Here is a 27,415-nt window from a genome sequence, read left to right as displayed (position 1 = left end):
GCCCCTTAGCTATGTAACATGAGGTTCAGGTTCTGAGATGTCTTGGGAGGAGTGTTGGGCTGCAGTTTGAAACCCTATACCTGATCTGGAATAGCTCTGCAGCATATCATTATAGCACCAGATGCCATATATCATTATATAACACTGACCCATGTGAGAAAGACAACCAGGCAAAGAATTTTTGCCACGAACCTGGAGATGCTGAGGGGCATGCTGCTTGAGAATGGGTTACAAACTTTTGTAGCCCTTGCCTGTGGCCTGGTGGCAGCTGTGGCGATTTGGAAATGGGTAGTGCACAGAGGTGTCCAGAGGAAGATGGAAGAGGCCAGGCAGTGGCGAGACAGAAGTCAGAAGCAGATGGAAAGGGTGGTGTTGAAGTTCAAGCAGAAGGTGAGTTGGGAATGGTACAGAGGTCTCAGAGTGGGCTCTGATCACCTCTTCTGAAAGAAAGAACTCAGGTAAGGTATGTTGGAAACAAATTAGTTGGGTCTATTTAGTCTGTTGTCATGCTATTCCAGTAAATGTAGTTTCCCTTTCTATTGGAGTGAATTTCTTTCAATATCTTTTTCTTTTTGGGGGAGAGGTGAGTGTAAAGGTGTTAAGAAGTTTTCACATGCAACTCTGAGTAGCAGGAGATTGACTGTGCTTGAATTAAAAGGGAGGCTTTGCTTTACTAATAGCAAATCAGTGGCATCCTCCTGTACTGGACTGAGAATTGTATGTAAGTTGAAATATTACAGTGAAAGAACACATGGTAGCTCTTAAATCTCTGATGGTTGGAATACTATTTTATTTATTTTATTTATTTTATTTATTTCTCAATCTTATAGACCGCCCAACCCCCGAAGTGCTCTGGGCGGTGAACAACATAAAATAACAGTTATATAATAGACTGTAAATAATTTAAGTTAAAATGCAGCAATTAATAATGACTAATAACAGCAGTGCCCGCAACAATTCCTATTAGACTCTCCCAGAAGGGGAGAAAAAGAGTGGGTCCATAGATGGTGATGGGCCCAAGATGTAGGAGGAGGCGGTCTCAGTTTTATATTCTGGTTGTAAAATGAAATATATTTGAGTGATTTCTGAAGGTTCAGAAGAGACTAGGTTTTGAAAATGGTGCAGCTAAGAGACACACATTCACCCCATTTCTAAAATGCACCTAACGCTAAAATGAAATTTTGTATTAAAACGCTTCTAGAACAGGTTCTGAACTTTGAGGCATACTTGCTGTACATTCTCCTATGTCCCAGTGAGGAGCTCTCCAGTCTTATTCTGCTATCCAAAAAAAATAGTTATTTATTTAATGGGAATATTTTCTCCTCATCAGAGCAAAGAAGACAATGTTCCACATAAGATCCTGCACTCCCAAGTTGTTTCAGCCAACTCAGAGCAATCTGCTTCTTCTTCTGTCCCTGGCATCTCAAATTGTTATTCCTTTTCACATAGGTGCACATGTGCCTGTTTTCTTCAACCATGGGGTCTCCTCAAAGCCCACACAATGGGTTACTGTAAAAGCCAATTTCCTAACATTCATATTACCCTAATGGACTGGGCTACAGTGATCAGAGGGTGTTAAACATGTTACAGACTGAATAATGTCATACTATACAAGAGATTTGGCAGCTGCAGGGACCCTTATTTTCCAAGTTCTGCCTGGCCCAATTCAGATCAAGACCATGATGCAGATGAGGTAAAAACTTCATCCTCCTGCCCCCCCCCCATGCTATTGTAACCCATAATGATCCCATGGACCATGGATCAATTGGCCCCTGGGCGGGGAATGTATTTGCAATGTACATGTAATGGGACATAGCAAATACAACATATTGGGAAAATGACATGAAGGAGAAGGTAGAATCTTATCCTCCCAATGCTATAGTTCTAATTTAAATCAAGTCCCCCCCCCCCCCCCGCCGCCGCCGCCACACCACCAGTGGAGGAAAAAATGTTTTCCTGCGGCTGCTTTCTTGCGGGGAATGCAACTCAGGTTGGGAGAACCCTGGCCTGACCAAATATCTTGCAGGGAATGCAACTCAGGTTGGGATAACCCTGGCCTGACCAAATGCAATTTGGCTGTGAGTCTGCTTTGTTTCCAGATGAGGGAGGAAATAATGTTCCCACTGCAGAAGCTGTAGAGAGCAAAGTGGGAGCAAGTGGAATCGAGTGGCATGTCATCCTTCCAGTAATATACTCCATTCCCCATAATAACCCCTTTCCATTTCCATTTGAGCTGTAATACAAAGCTACACTGTGGCTTAGCTGTGAAGTAGAGCTACTTAAAGGGTTAATGGATGAATGAGGAAGAAATGCAGATCTGAACTCTCATTTTCAAGATTGAATTTAGCTTTGCCCCATCTCCATATCAGTTGCCAAAGAAGGGTCCCCATGGATTGCTCTGCCTGCAGCCATTTTCCTTTGATCGTTTTGCTGGATTGAAGAGAAAGCCCTGCAAGGCCCCACAAGTCATGCTCAAAAGAAGCACAATGTCATACAGGGATGTTTTGGTCTTTGGAGGGCAGATTAATTTAGGCTAGGTCTGCAGGAACCATTGGGAAACATGATACCAAACAATTTCCAAAATTGACCTAGATCCAGCAGCTGTAAGGCTGAACACACTCAAATGAAGTCAGCTCTGTGAAACAGGAATAGCTTTATTGATATATGTCACCCTAGCTACAGGGTGCTGGAACTGAGGGTTCTTGCCTTCAGTTCCAGTATATATAGGGTGTGTGAGTGGGCGGTCCTTTGGAGTGGCAGGAACCAGGGAATCCAGGGAAATGAAACTGAAACTTAGTTCTGACAGCAGCTTGATTCTGCTCAACAGCAGTCACTCCACAAAAGCCAGTGTGGCATAGTGGTTAGAGACTTGACTAGCACCTTGAATCCCCATTTTTGCCATGGAAACTTACCAATGTTCTTGGTCCAGCTACACAGTCTCCGTTTAATTTACCTATTAGGAAGAGCCAAGACTGACCATTAAGAGTAATGGGCTGCCTCCCACTGGACTGATGGCCCCATTGCCACCCAGACTGAGCCTGCCCCGAATAAATAAATAATAAATATAGGCAAAAATGAGGGAAAACAGATGAAATTTAGAGAAGGAAGCAGGAGGGTGTTGATATGGGAGATGCCAGGAGGAGGAAAAGAGGAAACTGTGTGGGGAAGGTGATACAGGGGGAAACAAGTTGATCTTGGCAAGTCCTTGCAGGTTCCTCGCTGTGCAACTGGGTATAGCCCCACAACCAGCACCACATCACTAGGTCATAGTTTTCCAGGGAAAGGCTTCTAGGTGTTGGGAAGGGAAGGGAAGGGTGGGCTGGCTGGCTGGCTGGCTGGCTGGTAGATGGGAAGATGAAAAGGTGCAGGAAAGAAAGACTTTATGGATGTTTTCAGGAAAAGTGGAAACAGTGGAGGAAAGAGAAATTAGTTGTTCCCTATAAGTACTTGTGGGTTCCCACTTTATATTTGAGACAAGGGTTCCAGACATAATTTTCCCTTGTAATGTGTCTGCCTTCTCTTGCAGAACCCCGGAGTTCAAATGGAAAGTATTCTCTCCCTACCTCTAGTGAAACTAGCAGAGAAACTGCAGCATGAGTCTCTTTCTCCAGAGAGTGTCCTGTATGCTTATATAAGTCAGGTGAGTGCAATAGGGATTACTGGTGCTGCAAGAAGCTCTACCATGTCTCTGTTCGATGTGTGGACTGCAGCTTCAGTTGCTACATGGAAACAGCTACCTTTGTTGAATTTTTATGCCTACAGAATCTGCCCAAGGCAGCTTATCATATACTACTGTAACTCACTCTACACAGAGCTGCACTTGTGACTGATCCCGAAACTTCAATTGGTGCAAAATGCAGCAGCACAGGTTCTTATGGGAATACCGTGGAGAGTTCCTGTTCAACCAGTGCTCTACCAACTTCATTGGCTCCAGATGGAGTACTAAATCAGGCTCAAGGTTTTAGTATCAATGTTCAAAGGCTTAAATAGTCTCGGTCCTTCATATCTGTGAGACCACCTCTCCCACTATGTCCCCCAAATTGAATTATGCTCTGCAAACATCTTACTGGTGATCCCTTGCCTAAAAGGTGTCCAGCTGTCCTCTGTGGACTGCTCCTGGTAGAATGCTTTGTCCAGTCTAGTGAGACCAGGCCCCTGTGAGATTTATCTCAGTTCCACAGGATCTGCAAGATGGAGCTGCCAGTCTCTCTGCCCATTCCATTTATCTGAGGATCTTTTTCTGGAATAATTTTTATTAAGACTTTAAAGGCACATACAAAAACAAAAAGAGGGAAAAGATAAACAAAAATAAAAAGTATACAAAAGGTATATTAAACACAGTACATCAAAAAGCTCCCAATTTCGTTGGTACCAAACATAAACACCCTTAAAAATATACTACTTGCTCTATAATTACAATGATAAAATTAATTCTGATTTATTCTTACTAATAAGGTTCACACTTTTTTCTATTCTATCTATTTCCTTGTTCTTCTGTTCCTCATATAATCGATTCCCTTTTTCTCACACAAAAAGTCTGTCAGGAGTTTCTAATTATGACTGAATTTAAATATGGCAAGTTGTTTTCTCTAATCAAAGAAGTAGGTTTTGCCCTCTCCACCAGTTTCGATGACTTCACAGATCATTCTTCTGTTCTTCTGATGTCGTAAAGATCCTTTTTTGCAATCTCTCTGTCCAAAATACCCCAAAGATAAGCCTCGTTTTATTGATTGATTGATTGATTGATTGATTGATTGATTGATTGATTGATTGATTGATTGATTGATTGTTTGGACTTTTATACCGCCCCATCCCCAAAGGGCTCTGTCCAAAATACCCCAAAGATAAGCCTCTGTTTTTATTTGTATATTAGTCTTTATAATCTATTGAATTGTTGAATGCTTTTGTATCTAAAACAAGCTTTCTTATAAATCCACCATAAATGCTAAAAAATCCCTTCATCATGATCATGTTTCCATCCCACATTCAAAACATTTTAATATATCTTTACCAATTTCTCTGGCAACAGGTACCAACAACACACCATTTTATAGAAACCCGCTTTAAAACTGGAATGTATACATTTAAGCCCTTTTGTCCACATGCTCTCCCACTGTTCCATTTGTATATTGTGCCCAAAGTTGATGGTCCATTTTGGACTTTCACTCAGTCTTCTTCAGTGTCAAATCTCAACAGGAGCTAATACATTTTAGCAATAACATGATTGTCACTCTTACATACGGTAGTTCCACTTTAAATTAAATCTTAAACTGTAAGATCTTTTATCTGCTTTAAATCTTTCTCATAACTATCCCTAAAAACCAAGTTCAAGTAATTCCTTCAACTAGTAATTGATCTCTTGATTTCATTTTATATTCCTTTCATGAAAAGTCTAAAATGCCATGATGTCATCCACCTATGTTACAATATTATTTCACATCTAAATAATGCTTCTTATTCAGGGAGTGCTGCATATCTGCTGGCCTCAGGGTTCCCTTCATCCTTGTCCTCTACCTCTCTCCTAACTGTACTCCCATCCACCTGAGAAGCACCAAGCAGAGTGTCCTCACTTTTGCCTTATAAAGGGCCTAGCTCACCCTGAGGCCAGCCCATTTGATTGTATTCCTATGAGATCTGAGCAGTTCCTGTGAGAACCTGCTACCATCCCTGCTGTTTGGCTGCGACTCATCCCTTCCTTTTCCCACTCCTTGGCTCAAGGCTACTTTCCAGATGATTATCAAGCAGTGAACTATTAAAGGTCTAACGTATCGTCAAAGGCTTGGTGGTTGTGGGTTTTCCGGGCTGTGGGGCCATGGTCTGATAGATCTTGTTCCTAGGAACAAGGCCTCAAGGCCTCAAAACATAGCTACTCTATAAAGCTGATATATATAATTCTTGATAGAGTTTTTAGAAGCCATGCCTCATTTTGTGAGGTTTGTATGGTAAAGAGTTTTGTAATGTTGGTAGCAGACAAAGAGACTCAGGTTCAAATCCCTATTTAGCATCAAGCTCATTGCGTGATCTCAGGATAGTCATGGACTTTAAGGCCAACCTTCCTGGATTGCTGTGCCAGGTGCCAGGTGCCCGTAAAACCATAGAGATTCTTGGCAGAATGGTGGCTTAAAATTAATTAATCAGTAGTTTTCACCAGATCCTACAAAGCATGCCAGTGACTTTCTTATAGTGACACTGGGATATCATTTGATTAAAATCTTAAATGGTCTTATAGAAAGATCCCAAAATGTCAGGACCAGAAATGACCGCAGCCACTGCTAACTTCATAGTAATTCAGAAATGATAGACTGAATTGAGGAGCTCTGGACAGAAAAAGTGGGAGGAACGTGATAATGCAGAGAAGCTGGAATATTTAACAATGTTGACCTATTGAACTCCTATCAAGAATTCCATTAAAACAATTTCTATGCCGTTCTTTCTATCTGTTCTCCTGGTGTCTCTTTCCTGTATCAAGGCTCTAAAAGTGACTCAGGAGGTGAACTGTGTGACGGATTTCATTCATGGATGTGAACAGCAGCTTCAGGACATCAAGAAACAAAAGAAGGGCTTGCTATACGGGATTCCTGTCAGCATTAAGGACCACATGGGATGCAAGGTAGTTGGTTCTCTCTTGACAATAAAATGCTTGTAACTGCCACTTAACTTATGGTGATCTTTCTTCATACATGTCTATATGTATGGTTTTGGATAAACCATCAGTCTTACACGCTCTCTTTCCCCATTCCATGCTCCCCTGTCTGCTTGCAGCTTCCTTTTTTGTGGCCAACTAAAAGACTGCCAGATTCAGTCACAGAACACCATGTCATGGTTTGGTGTTATGTCAAAATCAAGTCTGTGTGTTGCAAGCCATCAAACAAGGAAGGGCAAGGTAATCAGGAGTTTCAGAGAACATTAACCAGGGCAGATTTGGTCACTCTGCAAGTCTGCAGTAAAATGCAATATGGCATAGCCTACTTCTGATCACTGACAGATTCACACTGCCATGTGGTGATGGTGGTGGGGAAGCATAAAATGCATTCTTATCTGAGTTTGCATCATGTGGATGCATTCTTCTATGTTGGGGTATTTACTGTGAGATAAGTAATGAACTGCTTGTAAACAATGTGTTTTCTTTACTTTTTGTATCTGTTTAAATTTCTATCCTACTGGTTTGCTCATAACAATCCCCATCCTGACTAGAGAGAGAAACCAGTTTGTCTCATACTTTCTCCCAACTGTGGGTAATCATGTTTAAGGATTATAGCAGCAAAGTAATTAACAGACTTGAATATCTGTGCTGGGGGAGCAGGTGAAATAGTTTTGTGTGGTTTATTTTACCGTATTTTTGTGCCTTGTGGCTTGTTATTGTGCTGTCAACAACTTTCAGTCCAAGGATATAAGGCCAGGATGTAAATATTTCAAATAAATGCAAAATACAAACAAAATATTTGTATTCCTGTACTACCAACCAGGCTTAATAGTTTTGCTTTTGGCAGGCAAAATGTAACAAAGTCCTTAGTCCATGTTGTCAACCCAGCTGTTTTTCTCTCTCAAAGGGCCACATCTCCACATGCGGCTTGATGTATTACCTGGGCGAAGAGGAAGAGAGTGACAGTGTGATAGTGAAGGTTTTGAAGAAGCAGGGGGCAATCCCATTTGTGAAGACCAATACCTCCCAGAGCATGATAAAGTATTTATTGGCTGCTGTTGTTGTTGTGCAAATCAACATCTTTCTCTCTCTTCGCAATTTATTTATTTGTATGGCTAAAGGGGGTGAAGAAATTGGGGTTTGTTTTTAATTTAATTTTAAAAGAGGATGTGATGGAGGTTTGGAAATGGTGTGGAGAAATAATTTTTTCTCTCCAAGATACAGAACTGGGGTCTTCCAATGAAGTTGATTGGCAACTAATTCAAGATAAAGAAGAGGAAGTGTTTTTTACACATCTCATAATTAATGAAGGGAATTTATAGCTCTGTGATGTGAACTAGGTATTTCAGAAAAATATACCTGTGATTACAGAAGTTGGCAATAAGCAACAGCTGCCTCTATCATACCATTCTTATGAGTTTTGCATTCTGTGCCATCTGTCTTAAGCATTGACTGCAGCAACCCAATCTTTGGTCGAACACTGAACCCCCTGAACCACAAGAAAAGCCCTGGTGGCTCCTCTGGAGGAGAAGGGGCCCTTATTGCTGGAGGAGGGTCCATCCTAGGCATTGGAAGTGATGTTGCTGGGAGCATCCGCCTGCCATCCAGCTTCTGTGGGCTGTGTGGGCTCAAACCAACAGAAAAACGACTGAGGTAGGTTCTAGAATCTTCACCGGACAAACACCTGAACATTATATTGTGGAAGGCTTTCAGGGCCAGATTCAACTGGTTCTGGTGGGTTTTCTGGGCTGTGTGGCCATGGTCTGGTGGATTTTGTTCCTGACGTTTCGCCTGCATCTGTGGTTGGCATCTTCAGAGGTGTATCACAGAGACTTTTCTCTGTGATACACCTCTGAAGATGCCAGCCACAGATGCAGGCGAAACGTCAGGAACAAAATCCACCAGACCACAGCCACACAGCCCGGAAAACCCACCAGAACCATTTGAACATTAATTTGTTTTTCTATTAACAGTGGGAGAGGCTTAATTATAGCAGAAACAAGATGTGGTTTTTTAATTCAGAAATCAAAGATTAACATTGTTTTTCTAGATAAATATTCCAGTTTTTATTTCCTGGGAATTTTGATGTAACTGTTATTATTGTCATTGCATTGTTGTTGTTTTTGTTATTACTTGTATTCATTTTTATTTGTATTATTGTTGTGTGTATGTTAAGTGTCGTCAAGTTGCTTCCAACTGTAGTTGATATCAATATGATGATCAACTTACACAAAAAGAAGAAAAATCTTCAGAACTGATTCCAAAAACGTCCCCAAATTGCAATTAAATGCCAAATGATTTTCAGAGGAATTAAATTATGAATATTTTAACTCTTAAAAATGAAGTGCTGTTTGTTTTCTTTTAATTTTTTCCCATACCTTAAAGTTTTGGAATGTAATATAAAAACCATAACCAAAATAAAATAGTGGATCAGTTAAAAACATAAGATCTAATGCAATTTTATTATTATTATTATTATTTTTAAAAATCTTTTTTGAATATACCAAAGCTGCTTCAACTGCACAGAATCACCAGGAGGGTAACATTGACTTAATGTAGGCATCATTCTTATAGCTCAGCAGAAAAAAAAATAGAACCTAAATAATATTTTCCCCCTCCCCCTGCCTTTGTTTAATCTATATTATCCATTAATCTGTTGCAAGCCCTTACTTGCTTTAAATTTCTGTGTAAATTCTGCATCTAAAGCTGTGGCTGACTGTTTCAATAGTGTCAAAGTAAATAATATTTTTTAAATTTGCATTTTTGTAGCCTCCTTGGCCTTGCTAGCCCTATAAGTGGCATGAAGTCAGGTAAGTAGTCTTTATTAATCCCAATGATGAAGAAAATCTATGCTCTATTTTGTAGGATAAATTTGTTGCCTTTGAAAAATATCAGAATAGGACTCTTGTTGAGAATTCAGAAATCAAATGTTGGCATTGTTTTACTTTAATAAATAGTTTTATTTTTACATCCTAAGATCATTAGCTCTGAACATTTCAGACTTTACTGTTTGCTTTTATTGAAATCCATATGGACTTTCTTAACCAGTCAATAGTATTGGGCAAAACTAGCATTTCCAGAGAGAATGTCCTAAAGGTGTGTAATTCATTTACATTGATAATACCAAACAGATCTCACATGCTTAATGTTTCATTTTCTGGGAGCTGCCAGAGCTGCTCTGAATTTCTCAAATGAAGAAACTGATGGCAACTCATCAAGTCTGGACTTCTAGTGATGAAAGCTTGACTCAAAGCTCACGTACTCCTAAATTCCATTGTATATCAATTGTCACAACCACTAAGGACCTAAGATCATTGAGTGCATCTTGAGAATCTTAAGAATAGGGTGTTGTGTGGTTTCTGGGCTGTATGGTTGTGTTCTAGTAGCATTTTCTCCTGATGTTTCACCTGCATCTGTGGCTGGCATCTTCCGAGGATTGAAACGTTAGAAGAAAATGCTACTAGAACAGGGGTAGGGAACCTTTAACACTCAAAGAGCCATTTGGACCCGTTTTCCACGGGAAAAGAAAACACTTGGAGCTGCAAATAATTTTTGACATTTAAAATAAAGATAACACTATATATATAGGGTTTTTTTTACCTTTTACTCTGCTCATTCTGAGAAGCGCATGGATACGCCTGCCCTGCTGCCTGCAGAGCGGGCAAGGATGAAGCCGGCGGCTCAGCCTCGCCGGCCGCCGGGAAAGCGCCCGCCCCGCTCCAACGGGGCAGGCGAGAGGGAAAGCCCGCGGCGCGGCCCAGCCGACCGTGGGCAGTTGGTGCGCCCGCCCTGCTGCCTGCAGGGCAGGCAAGGATGGGGCCGGTGGCTCGGCTTGTGGAGCCACAGTGCAAGGGCAGAAGAGCCGCAGGTTCCCTACCCCTGTACTAGAACATGGCCATATAGCCCAAAAACCACACAACACCCCAGTGATTCCAGCCGTGAAAGCCTTTGACAGTCCTAAGAATAATTTTCTCCCCTTGCCTAAGGGTGACTAGACGAAGTCATAGGAATTCTCCCTCTCCATTATCTTCATTTATTTTTCAGTTACACTAATGATTGGCCCCATGGCAAGAGATGTGGACAGCCTAGTTCTGTGTATGAAGGCTCTTTTGTGTGATGAGATGTTTCATCTGGACCCATCTGTGCCACCCATACCATTCAATGAAGAGGTAAATGGACACCAAAGGAAGGGGTGTACTTTCCATAACCTCTACTGTATCTCGTTGATGTTTGCTAGTCAGTTTTCATGCCTTAAACATTAGTTTTGCAATATTTAAAAGATTTGCAGAAAGACATCCATTTGTTTAATTATCTCTTCAAATAAACTTTATGCTTAAATTGTAATCTACCTTCTGCCAATTTAAAAATTCAGTGAACTGTGTGAGGAAGCAGGCATGTTGTAGTAACATGGTTTATATTATACAAAGCTCTTCAGTGTACATTCAGCTTCCTTCTTTTCTTCTTCCAGCTTTACAACAATTCAAAACCCCTTCGGATTGGATATTATGAAGATGATGGATATTTTCAGCCATCTCCCAGCATGAGGAGAGCCGTTCAGGAAACAAAACATCTCCTCCAGGCAGCAGGACACGTGGTGTGTTCTCTCTTTATTCTTAAAAATCTTCCTCTAAATGTTAGCTTATATCATTTTTTTTGCAACTTTGACAATTGAGCACCATGTACCATGGACAATCAAACCAGTTATATTTTTCACACAGCTTATTCCCTTTGTTCCTCCACGCCATGACTATGCAGTAGATGAACTCTTCACCAGAGGCATTTTTTCAGATGGCGTTGCAAATTTACTGGACAAGTTGTAAGTAGGCCTGCTGAAATCTGAACATGACTGGAGCTTGATAGTTCTACATGGGGAATTACTTTTGCATTTTTGAATGTCAGAGTGCAATGCTCAGGATGCCTTCTGGGGCATCAATCAGCTTGTTACAGAATTAAGGGTGTTCACTTATTAATGACCTAGGCAATACACAGTGATTTCTAACAATATTGGTAAAGAAAACTGAGAATTCCATGCAAAGTTCACAGACAAATGATAACGAGAGGCTGTATCTTTAGAGAAAATATTGGATCAGCAGGTGAAGGGCCGTGGCATTTTTTTGCATGCAAAGGTGCCAGGTTGTATCCTTGGTATCTCCAGTTAAAGAGGATCCAGTTAAAGAGGATCCAGATGTGACATGAAAACCTCTAAACAAAACTGTGGAGAGCTAATGCTAGTCAGCAAAGACAACAGTCAGTCCTCATTTTCTATCTCAGTCTTCCCTTTCACATTGTTGATCTTAACAATTCTCTCCCCCTCCTCCATCTCCCAGCAAAGGAGACATTGTTGATCCGTATCTGAAATCCCAAATCAACTGTTATAGCATTCCAATTCTTGTGAAGAGGATTTTGGCATTCATCCTGAAGCCTGTGGTGAGTTTTCTGTTCATTAGTTTCTTTCACTGTAAAAGCTTCAGGATTTTGATAAGCATGCGATTAAGTTGCCACCCGAGAGCAGGACCATCCCTGCTTGGAGCCTCTTGACCCAATAACAACACCACGCTCTTGGCTGGGGTAAATTATTTGGCCATAGCCAACCGTTTATTATGGAGTCAGAAGCATGAGGTGGAGCATGGGATTTTGATCTGATTTGGAACTCTGGGCAGCCCCTTATCAGCCCTGGTGACTGAACGGATGCCCTTTCCACTGCTGCGGAACTCCAGTGGGTGGTCAGCTTCTTACTGGAGCTTCGCCCTGCCGTGATTCTCAGCTGGGTGGTCTGCCTCTTGCTGTAGCATACCATACCAAAACAGGGGGGATCTTCCCTCCCCTGGCCCCTTCAGATCAATTCCCATGCACCTAACCACCAATGGCTATGACAAAGAAGCATGCATTAACATATCACCAAAGCTCGAAGGGAGAAGTGGGCGGGCAAGTCGCTGGTGAGCCAAAGTACATGGCCAGCACAAGGTTGGCCCGACCTTTTGTAGGTTCTGGCTGGCCTCCTCCAAATGGCATCGCAGTGCTGGTGCTGCGACACTTGCCCACAAGGGGCATGGCTGGGAGGCCCCTCATCTTCCCTTACCAGGGCGGAAGCTGGGGACTGCTTCCTGCCCTTCCAGGCAGCAACTGCAGCTGCATTGATTCACAGCTGCTCTTTTATTTAGAGGAGGAACAGTGGGCCACAAAACACAGAGTATGGATGAGTTTGAAGTAGAATCTGCAAGTCAGAGCAGCTCTCTCTCTCTCTCTCGTTCCCCCCTTTCACACATTAGCATTAAAGAGTAAGGAAAGATAAAATGAAAATACAGAGAAAAGAAAATGGATTCACAGCTGAAACCAGTCACTTGTGTTTCTCTCTTTCAGTACCCGCGGATTGCCAGAGATCTCAATGCATTATGTGGAGTTGGGTAAGAAATAACTAGTCTCAGAAGTCATTAGTGACAGCTCTGTAGAATGTGAGCAATGCCTTTAACTACCATATAGTAAATATAGAGGGGGAAATTGTTCTGACTAATGAGGCTGCCCTGCAGCTTATAAAAGTAACAACTCGATTCAGGTCATATGGTACAAAGATTCAGCTTAGGCATAAGGAGACTAACATGCTTCCAGATTTTGTCCCTTTGACATTGGCAACCAATTTAAGATTTTTTGTTTATTCTTAGATTTATAGGCTGCCCTTCCCTGTTGCTTGGGCTCAGGGCAGCTTACAACAATCAACACTATACCAAAAACTGCAGTGCTAAAATGGAGAAGGGAGGATGGGCCTTGAAGCGTAGGAGGGAGAGCAAACGTTACACAGCTCTGAGAGTATGTACCTGCCCTCAGAGGCGTATCAAGGCAACCTGGAGCCTGGGGACAAAATCTGAGTTTGGTGCTCCCCCCACCCCATATGGGCGGCCACCCTCCCCCACCACGACCAAACAATGATTTTTTGTACCAGCTCACAAAAAACCTCCCACCCCCAGCAAAACATACAAGGCTCTCTCCCCACCAATTCTCTTTCCTAATTTTCTCCTCACACCAACCAGGTAGGTTGTTAGCCTGAGAATCAGCTTCAAGCCAATGCAAATGAGTATTAAGCATGTAAATCTCTCATAAATCACCCCCAGCAAAACATTTACCAAACAAATGTCAGCATCATCTCTCACAAAACACCTCCAGTGGAATCCACCCTCAAACAGCATCACTTTCAATGTTTAAACTGGGGACCTCACATTCTCCTTTAAGTCCATGCCAAAAGGGGTGGATTTAAAAGGAGAATCTGGGGAAATTTGGAGGGTACCTGCTGTCAGGGATGCAATTGTTAAGCTAACAGCACCAAAATTTCAGGGTATCTTTAGGAGACTCTCCTGATGATACCACCGAAAGTTATGGATCCTCAGAGGTGTAGCCCCCATCTCCTATTAGCTCCCATTGGAAACAATGGGGGATGAGGCACCCCTTTCTGGAATCCATAAATTTGGACCCCCTGAACGAAACGTCACCAAACCTGGGTCTCATCAGGAGGGTCTCATGAAAAATCCCTGAAATTTTGGTGCTGCTAGCCTAAAAACTGCACCACCAACAGGCCGAAAACTGAAAAACACTAAAAAAATACAAAAAACACATAAATGAACCTGAAATTTTTGAGCCCCCCACTAGGGGGCGCTCAGGGACATAGGGTACCCCATGTCCCCTAGGTAAATATGCCACTGACTGCCCTTCTTTTGTCAGTTCCATGAAGAGGCTTGACTGAACCCTGACTAAGGGCAGTGGATGGGGCCAAGGGTGATATATGAAGGAGGCTTCTAAACTGGGTCAGGGAGAAAAAACTAAGTGGAGCTCACAAGACCATATGCTCACAGGGGGAAGAAAGAGGACCAAGGTGCCCACATCTGCTGTCCGTCCCATTTTGAGGCTGGCAGGGAGGCCGGCTCAAATCCATCCAGGACAGCAGAAGGTGGGTGAGCCAATATAACAAAGGGAAGCCTCACAGCAAAATAGTATACATGGTAATTGTTGCTTGCCCACCGACCCAAACCCATAAGCAAATGAAGCACTGTTTTACACTCAGGTAGACACACTTTAAAGTTGCTGGAACTGTGTTGCGTTCACTGAGCAGACATCAGTTAATTAATTCTACTAATCTTGTAGGTCAGCAAAAAATCTGTGGACTCACCATGCGGCTGTGGAGGTGAGTTTACATAACAGTCTGTAATGGAGGAACAGGGCTGCCATCTAGCCTTTCAATCAATTACCACTTAATGAATGTTTTCTATATGGACAGATATATGAAATCATAAAATAGGAAACATCTCTAATGGGTGGGGGGGGTGGCATGTAGGATTTTTTTTAAACTTCAGAATGCTCTCCTGAGTACAAATGTATGTATTGCCTATCTGATAGAAAGGACACATGCTGTTGCATTCAGCAACCCACACGTGACTGCCAGTGGTTGCATTTTAATATGACTAGATTGTGAGACAAGACCCTAAAATGCAGTTTGTTTCCATTTCAGTCACTTGGTGGCAATATAGTCATATTAATGCAGAACTCAAGCTGTCCTGCTATTTAAAAGCATCTCTTGCTATTTCTCTCCTTAGGCTTATCGTGCAGAATTTATTGCTGAATGGAGGAAGCTGAAACTCGATGTCATCCTCTGCCCTGTTTTGGGCCCAGCTTTTAATGAGGGCTACCCTGGGAAATTGTTTGGTATTATCTATGCCTTAGTAACATACGTATTTTATATCTTGCATATATAATCCTGAGCCTAGCCCCTAGGTTGATTGTTAGACCCAGATAATGTGGCTAGGTTCAGATAGGGGGTATTCTTCCTCCTCCCATATTGTCTGCATGTGCACAGTCAGCATACAGGAACATCCCAGTGAGCTGGAAGTGGGCAGAGAAGGGAGCCAGAGCCACTGTCGCCACCAGCTGGGCAGGCCGAGGAAAAGGAAAAGGATTCACTGCTACATCAGCTGGGCAGGCAGAGGAAGAGGAGGGGGACCTGCCCCTGCCCCTAGCAGAGGGGCTTCTAGCTGTGCAAGGAGAAAGAAGAGGCCCTGCCAGTGCTGCTACCACTGCTGTGTGAGGTGGCAGGCTGACTAACAAGAGACTGACTGATCAAGTCAGGGAGGAAGGGATTCCACCCTATGAGTCTTATGTGGGTCTCTGCTTGTGTGTGTGTGTATACAAGGATGTGAGTATAAAAATATCTCCCACCTACTAGAAGCAAATTGGTTTTCTTTTCACTCCATTGTAATTGTCTTGCAGAGGGCCAAAGGCCTGGCTGAAGATTAAGAGTCTAAAATATATATAGGGGACAATTGTTTGATATGGCCGCTTTAGAATGTACCTGTCTTTTGCATTACTTCAGCAGTTCATTCTTTGATTATTTTCTCTTCATTGTTTTATTATTTTATTCAGCTATGGTCATATGCCAGATTTTTCCAGTGGTCAAATTGGTGTCTTGGAAACATTTTCTGTGAAGTCATTCCACACATCTCCTTTCCCCCTGATGTTTTGGGGTTTTTCCCTCCTAGTTTCTGCAGTTGCATTTATTCCACAAACTACTGCTGTAAATGTATTATTCCTAATTATTCCTAATTCCTAATATCATAAGTGACATGGAAGAACAACCTCTTCCCTTTTTTTCATTTGTGCAGGTGCTCTAGTATTACTGCAGAGTTACATTGAAGTGACAATTTAAAATGTGTCTCAGCTTCAATTTTTATCATTAAAAACTTCCCACACAAAATACAAGCAAAAACCCAAAACCAAAGAAACAGAAGCACCCCCTACTAGAACAATACTTCAAGCAGCAGAAATCCATAGCTCACATCCCAAAATACATTCTTAAGCCAAATTAGAGCTCTAGTAATGCTCAGTTATTACTGTGGCAGTCCTTGGTCAATTTTACTCACTCCTAACGGCTGACACAGTGTGTCTTCACCTTTATCTTACATTGAAAGTTCGATATGAAATTGACAAAACTGACTCAATCACCCTGCTTCTTTGTATCTGGCCTGAATGTTAACATTGCAAGCTCTATGTGAAATTTACAAAGCTGATTTAATAGGAATGTCAATGGGGATATAGTCCACCAGCCTTACATTATAATCCCTATTGCTGAATCATTTTACTGGTTTCATTTGGGAAAGGGGTATGGCTCAGTTGTAGACATGTTTTGCACCTGGCATGTCTCTTTAAAGATTGCTGAGAAAGACCTTTCTCTCCCAGAGATCCTAGAGAATTTCTGCCAATCAGAGTGAAGCATTCTGAGCTAGATGGACCAATGGTCAGACTTGGTATGAAGGAAGATCATCTGTTTGAATTTAGTTGATAAAAGTGTTACACATGTGGTTGCTGTTAGAGTTAATCTTCAGTGATAAAGGTCTTTTCTGACAGAATGATGCTTATCGTGTTTAATCATTTCTCTGCACTCTAGCTGCTACATCCTACACCAATTTATACAATGTCTTGAACTTTCCTGCTGGGATCGTGCCTGTCAGCACTGTTACACCAGCTGATGATGAAGAACTTAAATACTACAGAGGACACTATGGAGATCCTTGGGACAAGCGATTTAAAGAGGTTGGTGCACAGTCACAAAGGGTCCATACGTCTCTGCCTGTTCTATCTCTATATTATTTGCAATAAATGCACACACGCTTTCTCTCTGCAGGCTGTTGAAGGTGCTGTTGGACTCCCAGTATGCATCCAGTGTGTGGCTTTGTCTTGGCAAGAGGAGTTGTGCCTTCGGTTCATGAAGGAGGTGGAAACTCTTGTCCACAAGAGGGGAACAAAAATATGATCCGTTGTGTCGAAACATACCAACAATACAAACATGAGAAACAAAACAGCTTGGTGCTAGAAGAACTAGAGCATTCATGTGCAATTTAAGAAAAAGTGATTACTTATTAAATATACTTCCTTGTTTCCATTATTAACTACTTATGATACGAGTACAGTTCTCATGAACAGATGAGATGTGCAAGTTTTTCCCCTTTTTATTTTTTAATTCAAATACAAGATAACAGAAAAAAGTTATTAATGTTTACAACATATACATAAAAAAATATTGTTTAAGAAAAACAAACAAAAAAATTACAAAACAGGATACTGATATAAATAAAAAATTAAATGACTTCCAAATACCTCTTTCTCTAAAATACAAGAAAACGAGGAAGATATTTTTACATATATTTTTTGAATCTCTATAGCAGTTGCTTTTGAACATATTTAAACCATATTTGCCAATTATTCTCATAATCTTGTTCTAATTGATAATCAAACATATAAATTTTAGCCAATTTAGCCAGTGGTGGGATCCAAAAAGGTTACCAGGGTGGTGGGATTCAAACTGTGGCGTAGCGCCAACGGGGCGGGGCGGGGCACGACAGGGGCGTGGCTGTGCATTCCGGGGGCAGGGCATTCCTGGGCGGGGCTGTGGCAAGGATGCAGTCGCTGCGCCGGTCCTTGGGTGGGAAACGAATGCATGCAGGCGCAGGCTGCCACGCACACCGGTGCACCTCCTGCTAGACTGTTTCAAGTTCTGCGCGCTACTGCTGAGAGGAGGGGCATAACTAAGGCAAAAATCACGTGGCAAAATCACCAATTAGTAACCCCCTCTCGGCACACACAAATAATCAGTAACCTACTCTCGGGAACCTGAGAGAACCTGCTGGATCCCACCTCAGAATTTAGCCCATTCAAGCACTTTAACTTGCCATACATGCTTAGTTGGTACCTTGTCCATTTTTCAATGAGATTTTCAATGAATACCATCAATCCACACTACAGGGTGATAACTCTCATGCTTGACTGCTCTTTCTTAGAAACAAATCTGCACAGATTAAAAAAAAACCAATGCCTCAAATTTGTTTGCAGCCATGAGATCCAAAAATCATAATCCAAAAACAAAGCAAAGTCCACATAATACCTTTTATTAGAACCAACCAAAATCACAAAAAACAGTGTGCAAGCTTTGGGTTCCCTATACTACATGTTACAAAATTAAAAAGAGATCAGGGAACACAAATACTTCAGGTGAAGATTTTTAAGGCCTGTGCTGACAAGTCTGTACATACAGTGGTGCCATGGTGTCAGGATGCACATTTCTTTAAACAGCACATAATTTAAAAAAGATGCACCTGCACAAAGTGCACTAAGTATCATTAACACATATTTCTTTAAAGAGGAGTTTGACAAGCTCATGGAGAGGTACTCTATTAGCCATGTCAGCTAAACAGAGCCCTCTGGTTCAGAGGCAGTATACCTCTGGCCATCAACTACCAGAGATATGCTACAAGCGAATGTTGTCTTCAACTGCACAAATGTGGGATTCCTAGATGTAGATGGACCTTGACCTGACCCAGTTAAGGCTTTTCTTTCATATTGCCAATCCCATTTACCTACATGCCTTGAAAGGGCAAAGGGAAAGTGATAAAAGCCACACCAAAGGATAAATACCTTTGTGCTGTCCTCAGGCCCTGGTCCCCTTTACACCTCAAGTCCAGCCCTTTCCCTACAGTTGTTCCCTCAACAAGATTATCAGTCCATACAGCTCCATGGAACATCTTGGCACCAACTACGCTCCTGCCAGGCAGATACCTCCCTTCCCTCCTCGTTTCCAACAGCAGCTCCGGCTACTGAGCTCTCTCACCAGCTGGCCCTCTTTACCTTGGCCCAGACAACCTAATTTACTATTCTGACACTCTCCAGGCAGGCTGGGTTCACAGAAGTCATGCTGGACTTGTCCACAGCTATGGGCACCTGAGGTGACAGAGGAAACCCAGCTGGAGGATTGGACATGACACCCACCATGTCATGCCAACCACAGATGCAGGCGAAACATCAGGAGAAAATGCTACTAGAACAGGCCATACAGCCCGGAAACCACACAATACCCCACCCACCATCACTTTGGCACTTCTGCCTGACTCATGAGAGCAGGGAGAAGCAGAGAGCAAGTGTGCAGATGTTGATTGCCAAATGAACTGACATGGGTAGCAAATGTGCTGAGGAGATGCCATGTTCCACCTTGGTACCAACGAGGAGCATGGGAGCAGAAGGATGACTGGCTGTCATGGCTTCAGCCACAACACTTCTAGCAACATTGCAAAGCAGCTGATCAGTGGCTACAGTTCTTGAGTTCCTGTTTCCTGGACCCACAGCCTCTGCAGGCAATCAGCCTTCAGAGACAGTCCTTAGAGATCCAATTGCTATCATCTTTGCCAGGTGCCATTCAGCAATTTAACGTATTTCTATTGTCCTTTAGAACAAACCAATGGATTTCAGTAGGCTTTGTCTGTCATTCATTTTAGTATATCCTGCCTAAGAGTGTATATATGTGTTTGGGTGTGCATGTGTGCTGTGGAAACATCATTGTGAAACATGAGACATTTATTACTAATAGTTCAACATGTTTGAAGCATTTAAATAAAATCCAACAATATTCAAAAGCAAGAGCTAATTGCCTGAAAATTATTCCAGCGACTTTGCATGCATTGGCCAGTTCCTGAAGACAGGAGCCTCATGTTTGGTGATGGAAAATGTGGCCTAATCGATTTCATGACTGATGATGGTAAATACTATTTTCTCTGCTGCTGTTAGGCCCAAGAACTAGGCGTGCTGATCCATTTCTTGCTGTGAGCAGCTCTGATCATCAAAAATATCCCTGGCCCAAGAAGTTTTTCTAAAAAATGGCTAGGTGGTTTTTGCAGCCCTCTACTAATCTCTCTCACACAGTATCAGCTTCCATCTCACACTCCTACTCCTTGGCTTCTATACGAACAATTAAAAGACACAAGATCTTTCTTGACTAAAATTGAAGTCCTTTCCCTGTCATGTTGGATGAGGTAACATTACCATTCCCCATGTTCTGCATAGCACACACCATGTAGTTCAGATAGATAAATTTAATGAAAAAGTCCATCTCCAAATTCCCCCAGTGTATCTCTGAGCATAAGCAGAGTGCCTTTCCTGGTGCTGAACAAAGCTACAACTACTAATTTTGTTCAGTTATCATTAATTCCATGCATTTGATCCTGGTTTTATTGTATTCTGCATTGGCAGAGTTTCATAGGAAAAGAGGCTAACTGTTCTTCAATAAGTAGGATGTAAAGACAAAGCATGGAAAAGGTATTGCAAACAGAGGATTGAGATCACAGACCTACTGAAGCCTCAGTCTACCCCTGTACACGGATTTTGAAATAGTCACATACAATCTATTATATCTGGCTTTTACTTAGTTTGCAGCATTTTTCTGGTAGTTGGGGAACCACGAAGACTTGCACTGGGCATCCTATTTTCCCCTCTCCCACTATTTCCTTTTTTTCCTTTCCTGAAAATCTCTATTCTTTCTTTCTTTCTTTCTTTCTTTCTTTCTTTCTTTCTTTCTTTCTTTCTTTCTTTCTTTCTTTCTTTCTTTCTTTCTTTCTTTCTTTCTTTCTTTCTTTCTTTCTTTCTTTCTTTCTTTCTTTCTTTCTTTCTTTCTTTCTTTCTTTCTTTCTTTCTTTCTTTCTTTCTTTCTTTCTTTCTTTCTTTCTTTCTTTCTTTCTTAACATTTTCTGTCTTGTCACAGCCTGTCCTGGTTTCTGGTCTACCTCAGTCTGTCTGTCTGTCTGTCTGTCTGTCTTCCTTCTCGCCATCTACAAACTAACTAATCTTTTATCTGATCCTCATCTGCCACTACATTTATTATTGATTTACCTCATGTATATGCCACCTTCCTCCACAATGAGACCCAAAGCATTTTACAACATTCTGTTGTCCTCCATTTTATCTTCATAGCAACCATGTGAGATAGCTTAGGCTGAGGATGTGAGGTAGCTTAGGCTGCTTGGAGATCACCAAGTGTAAACTTGCATGGCAGAGCAGAGATTCAAACTAGATTCCCCAGAACCTAACCTGAAGCTTTTCAGGGATGGCTGCTGTAAAACCAGTGACCAGGCCTCGGTGAATCCGACAAATCATGTGGTATTAAGTTGCCCAGTGGTTTCCTCCATCCTGGCTGTGATGAGACCCCCTCAAAATCTATGCCTGCCCTTCCCTTTGCCAATTCTGACTTGGGAAAAACCTTGAGATTTTGGGAGGTGGAGCCTGAAGATGGTGGAGTCTGGGGAGGGGCTTCAATGAGGTATAATGTCATAGAATTCACCTTCCAAGATGCCCATTTTCTCCAGATCTGCTGATTCCTACCTCCTGGAGATCAATTATAATAGGAGATCTCCAGCTACCTTTTGCTGAGGCTGTTTCCGCACAAGCGGAAAGTCTTTATTGGCATACAAAACAGGACAAATTTTCAAAGTAAAACAAGATTAAAAACACAGTTAAAATTACTAATTTCCAGTATAAAATTTGCAACAGTCTCGCAAAAGAGCACATCAGGGCTGTTCAGGAGGTTGGGTATCTTGTAACACTCTTGCCACTGAGAACATTGGAAGAAAATAGAATTCATATATTTCATGTATATCTTATCTTATTCAGGGCATACAAACAGAGAATGGTCAAGTGTTTCAACTGTAACCAGATCACAAGAACAAACCCTTTTAGAATGTTCTATATTCTTAAATCTTCCCTCCAGGAGAGCTGATGGCAGCACATTACATCTTGCAGTAGCCAAAGCTCTCCTCTGGGTGGGATTAATCAGCAGACAATGCTATGTTGCCATTATTCCACGCTCGCATGGGATTGATAATGTAGTCGGGAAGCAGGTTGTCTTGGCTGCAAGAGTCAAATAATTAAAATCAAGATCCAAGAGCCTATTCTTAACTAGTTTGAAGGCTTCCACCTTTGTGAGCATAAGGAGTGATTCCAAAAGGAAACCAATAGCTTCAACCTTTCTAAAGATCAAAGTATACCATTCTGAAATAAAGCGATCTGATAACAAAGAGGGAATATAACTATTGGATTCCACTAGAAAATGTATACGCAGCCAATATTTTATGGCCCTTATCCATGCCAAGGTTTCTAGAGTTGTTTGGCCCATCTCTATGCACTAGCTATGCAGCATAAGTTAAGCAAGTAACACCTAACTAGGGAGCCCCATTAAGTTTCCGAAGGAATTTGGAATGTAATAAATTAAATGATTTATTTATTGCCAAAATCCAAATGGGGGAACCATACAATAACAAGGAACCAATCCTAGCATCAAAAACTTTCAAGGCAGCAGGAATGTATTAATTGCCTTTACTGTAGAAAAAAAGCTGATATATTGAGACCCGTCATGTTTGCCTAAGGTGTGTCGAGGTAGTGCTACTGCTAGTCGTTGTGAGGACCATGACAAATTATACCTATAGCAAATGTCCAAGATATCGGAAATTTTTGACCTTGCTCAATTTTGTGGCCCTTATGATTTGCCAGGACATGGGCTTCCAAACCTCTGCTTAGCAAAAGGAAATGAGAGTACCTTTGGTTTTAACACAGCTAATTTTCAGTCTGTTCTCTTCACAATAATTAGCAAAGAGCTGGAAACATTAGGGTGTTTTCTCAAGACCAATGCACCATGGACAAAGGATGCAATAACACTGCATTGTCTACGTCATTACAACCCAGTAAAAGGAACATGGGCAAGATGTGTAACTTAGGACTATACCCATTCACTGATGCCAAAGCAATGAGAGGAGTAAAATCCTCATTGGGGAATAGAATTGAATAAAGTAGGTTTAGCCAGTATGCAGCCTTGTTTTAACCCCCCCCTTAGGGGTGCTAATTCTGCCAGTTAACTTGACCTTCACTTGGAGCATCTGAACTTGGCAAGCAGTGTTGGTATACAAACTGTTTGATCAAGGAATGATAGAAGCCTGGGGTCGCAAACATTCAATGCAAGACCCCATCATCTTGTCCCACAGAAGATTTCTTTGTCACTGGGTATCAAAAGGCTCCCTTCTTTTAAGGCCTGATAAAAGCAGCAAAATAATTCTAGGAAGTCTTAACACTGAGAGTAGTATACTTGTTTACCAGATGGGAGAGTACTAAACAGTGATCCAAGGTTGATTTATTCCTACAAAATCCTGCTTGCTCAGGTCCAATGATTTTAGTTTGATCCAACCAAGTTTGTAATCTAATTAATAATAATTTTGAATAGAGCTTTTCAATTACTGATAGTAGACTAATTGTCTGGTAATTGGAAGGATCAGTAGGGTTTCCCTTTTGTAAATTGGTACTAATATGGCAAATCGCCAGCTGTTTGGGATAACGCCTGTATTATTAATGATGGTAAAGAGTGCCACCCAGAGAGGGGTCCACCACTCCAGATCTGATTTCAAAATCTCCGGGATAATTCAATCTGGACCAACCGTTTTCCCATTTTTTTAGACCACTTATCAATAGAAGATGGGGGCTACACCTTTGGACCCCCTCAACCAAACTTCACCAAACCTGGAAAGTATCATCAGGAAAGTCTCTTACTGATACCACCATGGTTTTGTAAAGTTTGTTCCAGGCGGTCCAAAGCTATGGACTCCCAAAGAGGGTGCCCCATCCCCCATTGTTTCCAATGGGAGCTAATAGAACATGCGGGATACACCTTTGAAGGTCTATAACTTTGGACACCCTGAACCAAACTTCACCAAACCTGGGTGGTATCATCAGGAGAGTCTGCTGCTGATACCACCCAGGTTTTGTGAAGTTTGGTCCTGGGGGTCGAAAGTTATGGACTCCCAAGGGGGTGCCCCATTCCCCATTGTTTCCAAAAGGAGCTATAGAAGTTGGGGGCTACACATTTGAGGGGCCATAACTTTGGACCCCCTGAACCAAACTTCACCAGATCTGGGTGGTATCAGTAGGAGAGTCTCTTAAAGATACCCTGAAATTTTGGTACTGCTAACTTAACAATTGCACCCCTGACAGCAGGCACCCCCCAAGCTCCCCCAGATTCTCCTTTTAAATCCACCCCCTTCAGCATGGATTTAAAGGGAGAATCTGGGGTCCCCAGTTAAAACAACATTGAAAGTGATGCTGCTTCAGGGTGGGGGATAATCCACCCCCAAACAGCATCACTTTCAATGGTGTTTAAACTGGGGACCCCAGATTCTCCCTTTAAAGTGCATTTAAAAGAAGAATCTGGGCTCTCTAGTTTAAACACCATTGAAAGTGATGCTGTTTGGGGGTGGATTCCAGCATCACAGTGGCTGCCCATGAGGGGGCGCAAAACTCAGATTTTGCACTGGGCTCCATTTTCCCTAGTTATGCCTCTGCCCAGAGGGGAGGGCAGAAGGGGCGGTTGGCTGCCGGCTGGGAGCCCAGCTGGTGGGGGTGGGGGTGGGGAGAGTGGGGCAGGGAAGTCTGCTGTCCCCGGCCTTGGAGAGCTGCTTTTATAAGCACTGAAGCTGGGGCGGGGCTTGTGGAGGCGTGGGCATTCCCCCAGGGGGGTGGGGGGGTGGCCCACCCCGAACCCCCCTAAAATCTATACCTATGTCCCTGAACTGCGTCCCTGGGGAGGAGTTCGCACGGCCGGTGCTGCTGCATTGCAGCAGTGCCAGCCTCGCCACCCCCAAGCAGCGCAAAGACGCGCCTTCTGAACCTCACTCCCTGAGCGAGGTTTCTTGGAAGCACCGTCTTCCACCTGCTGTCCTGCGAACGGCAGCAGGTGGAAGCCACCACTTACCCCAAACGGCTCCTTACCATCTGCTGTCTTCTGGCTCTCTGTGGAGGTGATGGGACTTGCCTTTTGGCCTCTGACGCTGCAGCCGTTGGTCTGGCCATGGGAGCATGTCCCCTGGCCTCCACAGAGCTCCGGAGGACAGCAGAAGGTGAAGAGCTGTTTGGGGTCAGAACAGCCTGTGCGAAGGCTGCACTGTCGGCACTGCTTCCAGTGGGACTGTCCATGCAAACAGTCCCGGTGTGTGTGTGTGTGTGTGTGTGTGTGTGTGTGTGTGTGTGTGTGTGTGTGTGCGCGCGCATCAGCATGAACTATGCTGACGCACCTCCACTAAGCACCCGTGCAGAAAGGGCCTGAGAGAAACAAAAACCTGGACACTGGAAGTATTGTTCCAGTTGCCAAGCATTGGCCATTGAGCGTATTTGTTTTTGCCCACCAATTGCCCACCAATTCATGTGCTTCAGACTCTTTCTGTGAAATTGATTAGATATAAAGTACTTAATGAAGATAGATTCAAATTAATTGAAATTTTGCACAAATGCTTTATTATCTGTTCAGAAATATTCATTCTCCTCAATGGAATTTAGAAATGCACAGTTACAAATTAAACCTCAGAAAAATTGCAACTGTTACTTGTGGTATGAAACACAATGTCACAGGAAAACATTAAACATGAATGCTACAACACTGAAACTTGAATGCAATTAAATTTTGTTCCATGCAGATGTGCTGTATTCAGCATTAGTTTCAAATGTGGAAAGCTGTGAGAGTAAGTCTGATTCCAGCAAGATTTAAAGTCACTGTAATTTGAGAGCCAGTATGGTGTTGTGGTTAAGAGCAGGTGAACTCCAATCTGGAGAATTGGGTTTGATTCCCCACTCCTCCACATGAGCAGTAGAGTATTATCTGGAGAACCAGATTTGTTTCCCCTCTCCTACATTTCTGCTGAATGATCTTGAAGTTCTTTGGAACTCTCTCAGCTCCACCTACCTCACAAGGCGTCTGTTGGGGGGAGAGGAAGGAAAAGGAGTTTGTAAGCTCCTCTGAGTCTCTGTACAGGAGAGAAATGTTGGATATAAATCCAAACTTCTCCTCCTCTTTTTCTTCTTCAGCCTAAACTGGTGGTGGGGGTCTGCTGACTGATTTGCAGTTGTTTCCAAAGACATTCCACCCCACCATTATCTTGGGAACATGAGAAGACACTTTTCATTTAATATAGAAAGGAACAGGTGGGATCCCTCTTATTGCTGGCCGTAAGGCATTTTGGAATCCCAGAAGGAATTCACTGATGATAGATAAACAACACACAGCCTGTGAATCTTTGCAGAAGCCTACGTAACTGAACTAGCAAGAAGTTCTCCACTTTGGAAATAGCAAGAAGTTCTCCACATACCCTGCGTGGGATTACGAATCATTATCACCCCTTTCCATTCCTTGCTCCCTTTGCCTTTCAGCTCTCAGGAACCCGAGGCTTCAGCAACTTCCATGGCTGAGAACTGCAAGGACATGGCTCTAGAGAAAGTAAAGGGGCTCTTTCCTGAGGTGGAGGTTGATAGGCGCATTGTCTCGGCTGTGCTTTGTGGATCAGCCACTGCCATCTTGGTGTCAAGATGGGTGAGCCAGAGACGGGTGCAGAAGAAACTTGAAGAGGCCAAGAGAAGACGAGAGCTCGGCTTCCAACAAATGGAGAAGGCAGTAAGACAGTTTAAACAGCAGGTATTTTCCTTTCTGGAGGTATATTTAACAGGGATTGCATGCCACTTGCCAAAAAGCAGACAGGATCTGTTTTCTTTCATTTGTGTGGATTTGGGTGAAATCTATAGTCTTTGCAACCCATCACTATACACTGCCACAGAAATATGTGACTGTTATAATTCTTTAAAAGCATTAATATTATGAAATGAAGCAACCCACTGCAGGTAGCTTTTGTTGCAACCAAACCTCCTTTCTTTCTATTTTATATGTCTAATTCTTTTTCTACCTAAGAAGACACTGCCTTGCAGTCGATGTAGTAGGGCCATATGTTCATAGCCCTGCCTGCTTCCTTCAGGTTAGATTCTTTTGAAAAGCTAATATATCAACCCTGTCTAATTTTAGGAGTCCGCTGACTGAAGCATGAAGGAAAGGATGGTATAAAGTTGCCCTTTTTCCTCCACCTCCCTTTCAACCAGCAATGTGAATGCACCTGTCTC

At 42.5% G+C, this 27,415-nt stretch overlaps 2 protein-coding genes across 2 annotated transcripts in view; both read left to right on the top strand.

Annotated features, from left to right (window-relative positions):
• The first annotated feature begins 17 nt into the window (after positions 1–17).
• On the top strand, positions 18–17,543 carry LOC125432901 (vitamin D3 hydroxylase-associated protein-like). The gene is made up of 15 exons (XM_048497033.1): positions 18–390; positions 3,527–3,640; positions 6,470–6,610; positions 7,551–7,684; positions 8,090–8,296; positions 9,413–9,453; positions 10,688–10,812; positions 11,112–11,237; positions 11,362–11,459; positions 11,971–12,070; positions 13,004–13,047; positions 14,774–14,813; positions 15,223–15,331; positions 17,067–17,212; positions 17,304–17,543. The coding sequence occupies exons 1-15, from the start codon at positions 199–201 to the stop codon at positions 17,430–17,432; spliced, it is 1,746 nt and encodes a 581-aa protein (XP_048352990.1). The 5' UTR covers positions 18–198; the 3' UTR covers positions 17,433–17,543.
• An 8,759-nt stretch (positions 17,544–26,302) lies between these two features.
• Positions 26,303–27,415, top strand: part of LOC125432349 (vitamin D3 hydroxylase-associated protein-like) — a 35,032-nt gene continuing 33,919 nt past the window's right edge. Inside the window, exon 1 of the mRNA XM_048495793.1 lies at positions 26,303–26,939. Within this exon, the coding sequence (XP_048351750.1) occupies positions 26,709–26,939 (231 nt within the window). The 5' untranslated portion in view covers positions 26,303–26,708. The remainder of the gene's footprint in view (positions 26,940–27,415) is intronic.

Source organism: Sphaerodactylus townsendi, linkage group LG05, assembly GCF_021028975.2.
Source record: "Sphaerodactylus townsendi isolate TG3544 linkage group LG05, MPM_Stown_v2.3, whole genome shotgun sequence".
Lineage (NCBI taxonomy): Eukaryota > Metazoa > Chordata > Lepidosauria > Squamata > Sphaerodactylidae > Sphaerodactylus > Sphaerodactylus townsendi.
Note: the sequence above shows the minus strand (reverse complement) of the source record. Positions and strands in the feature narration are given on the sequence as shown.

Coding starts and splice junctions, on each gene's coding strand:
- LOC125432901 (XM_048497033.1), top strand. CDS start 199: ATGCTGAGGGGCATGCTGCTTGAGAATGGGTTACAAACTTTTGTAGCC. Junction 11,238..11,361: donor TCCAGGCAGCAGGACACGTG/GTGTGTTCTCTC, acceptor TTTTTCACACAG/CTTATTCCCTTTGTTCCTCC. Junction 15,332..17,066: donor CTACCCTGGGAAATTGTTTG/GTATTATCTATG, acceptor TCTGCACTCTAG/CTGCTACATCCTACACCAAT.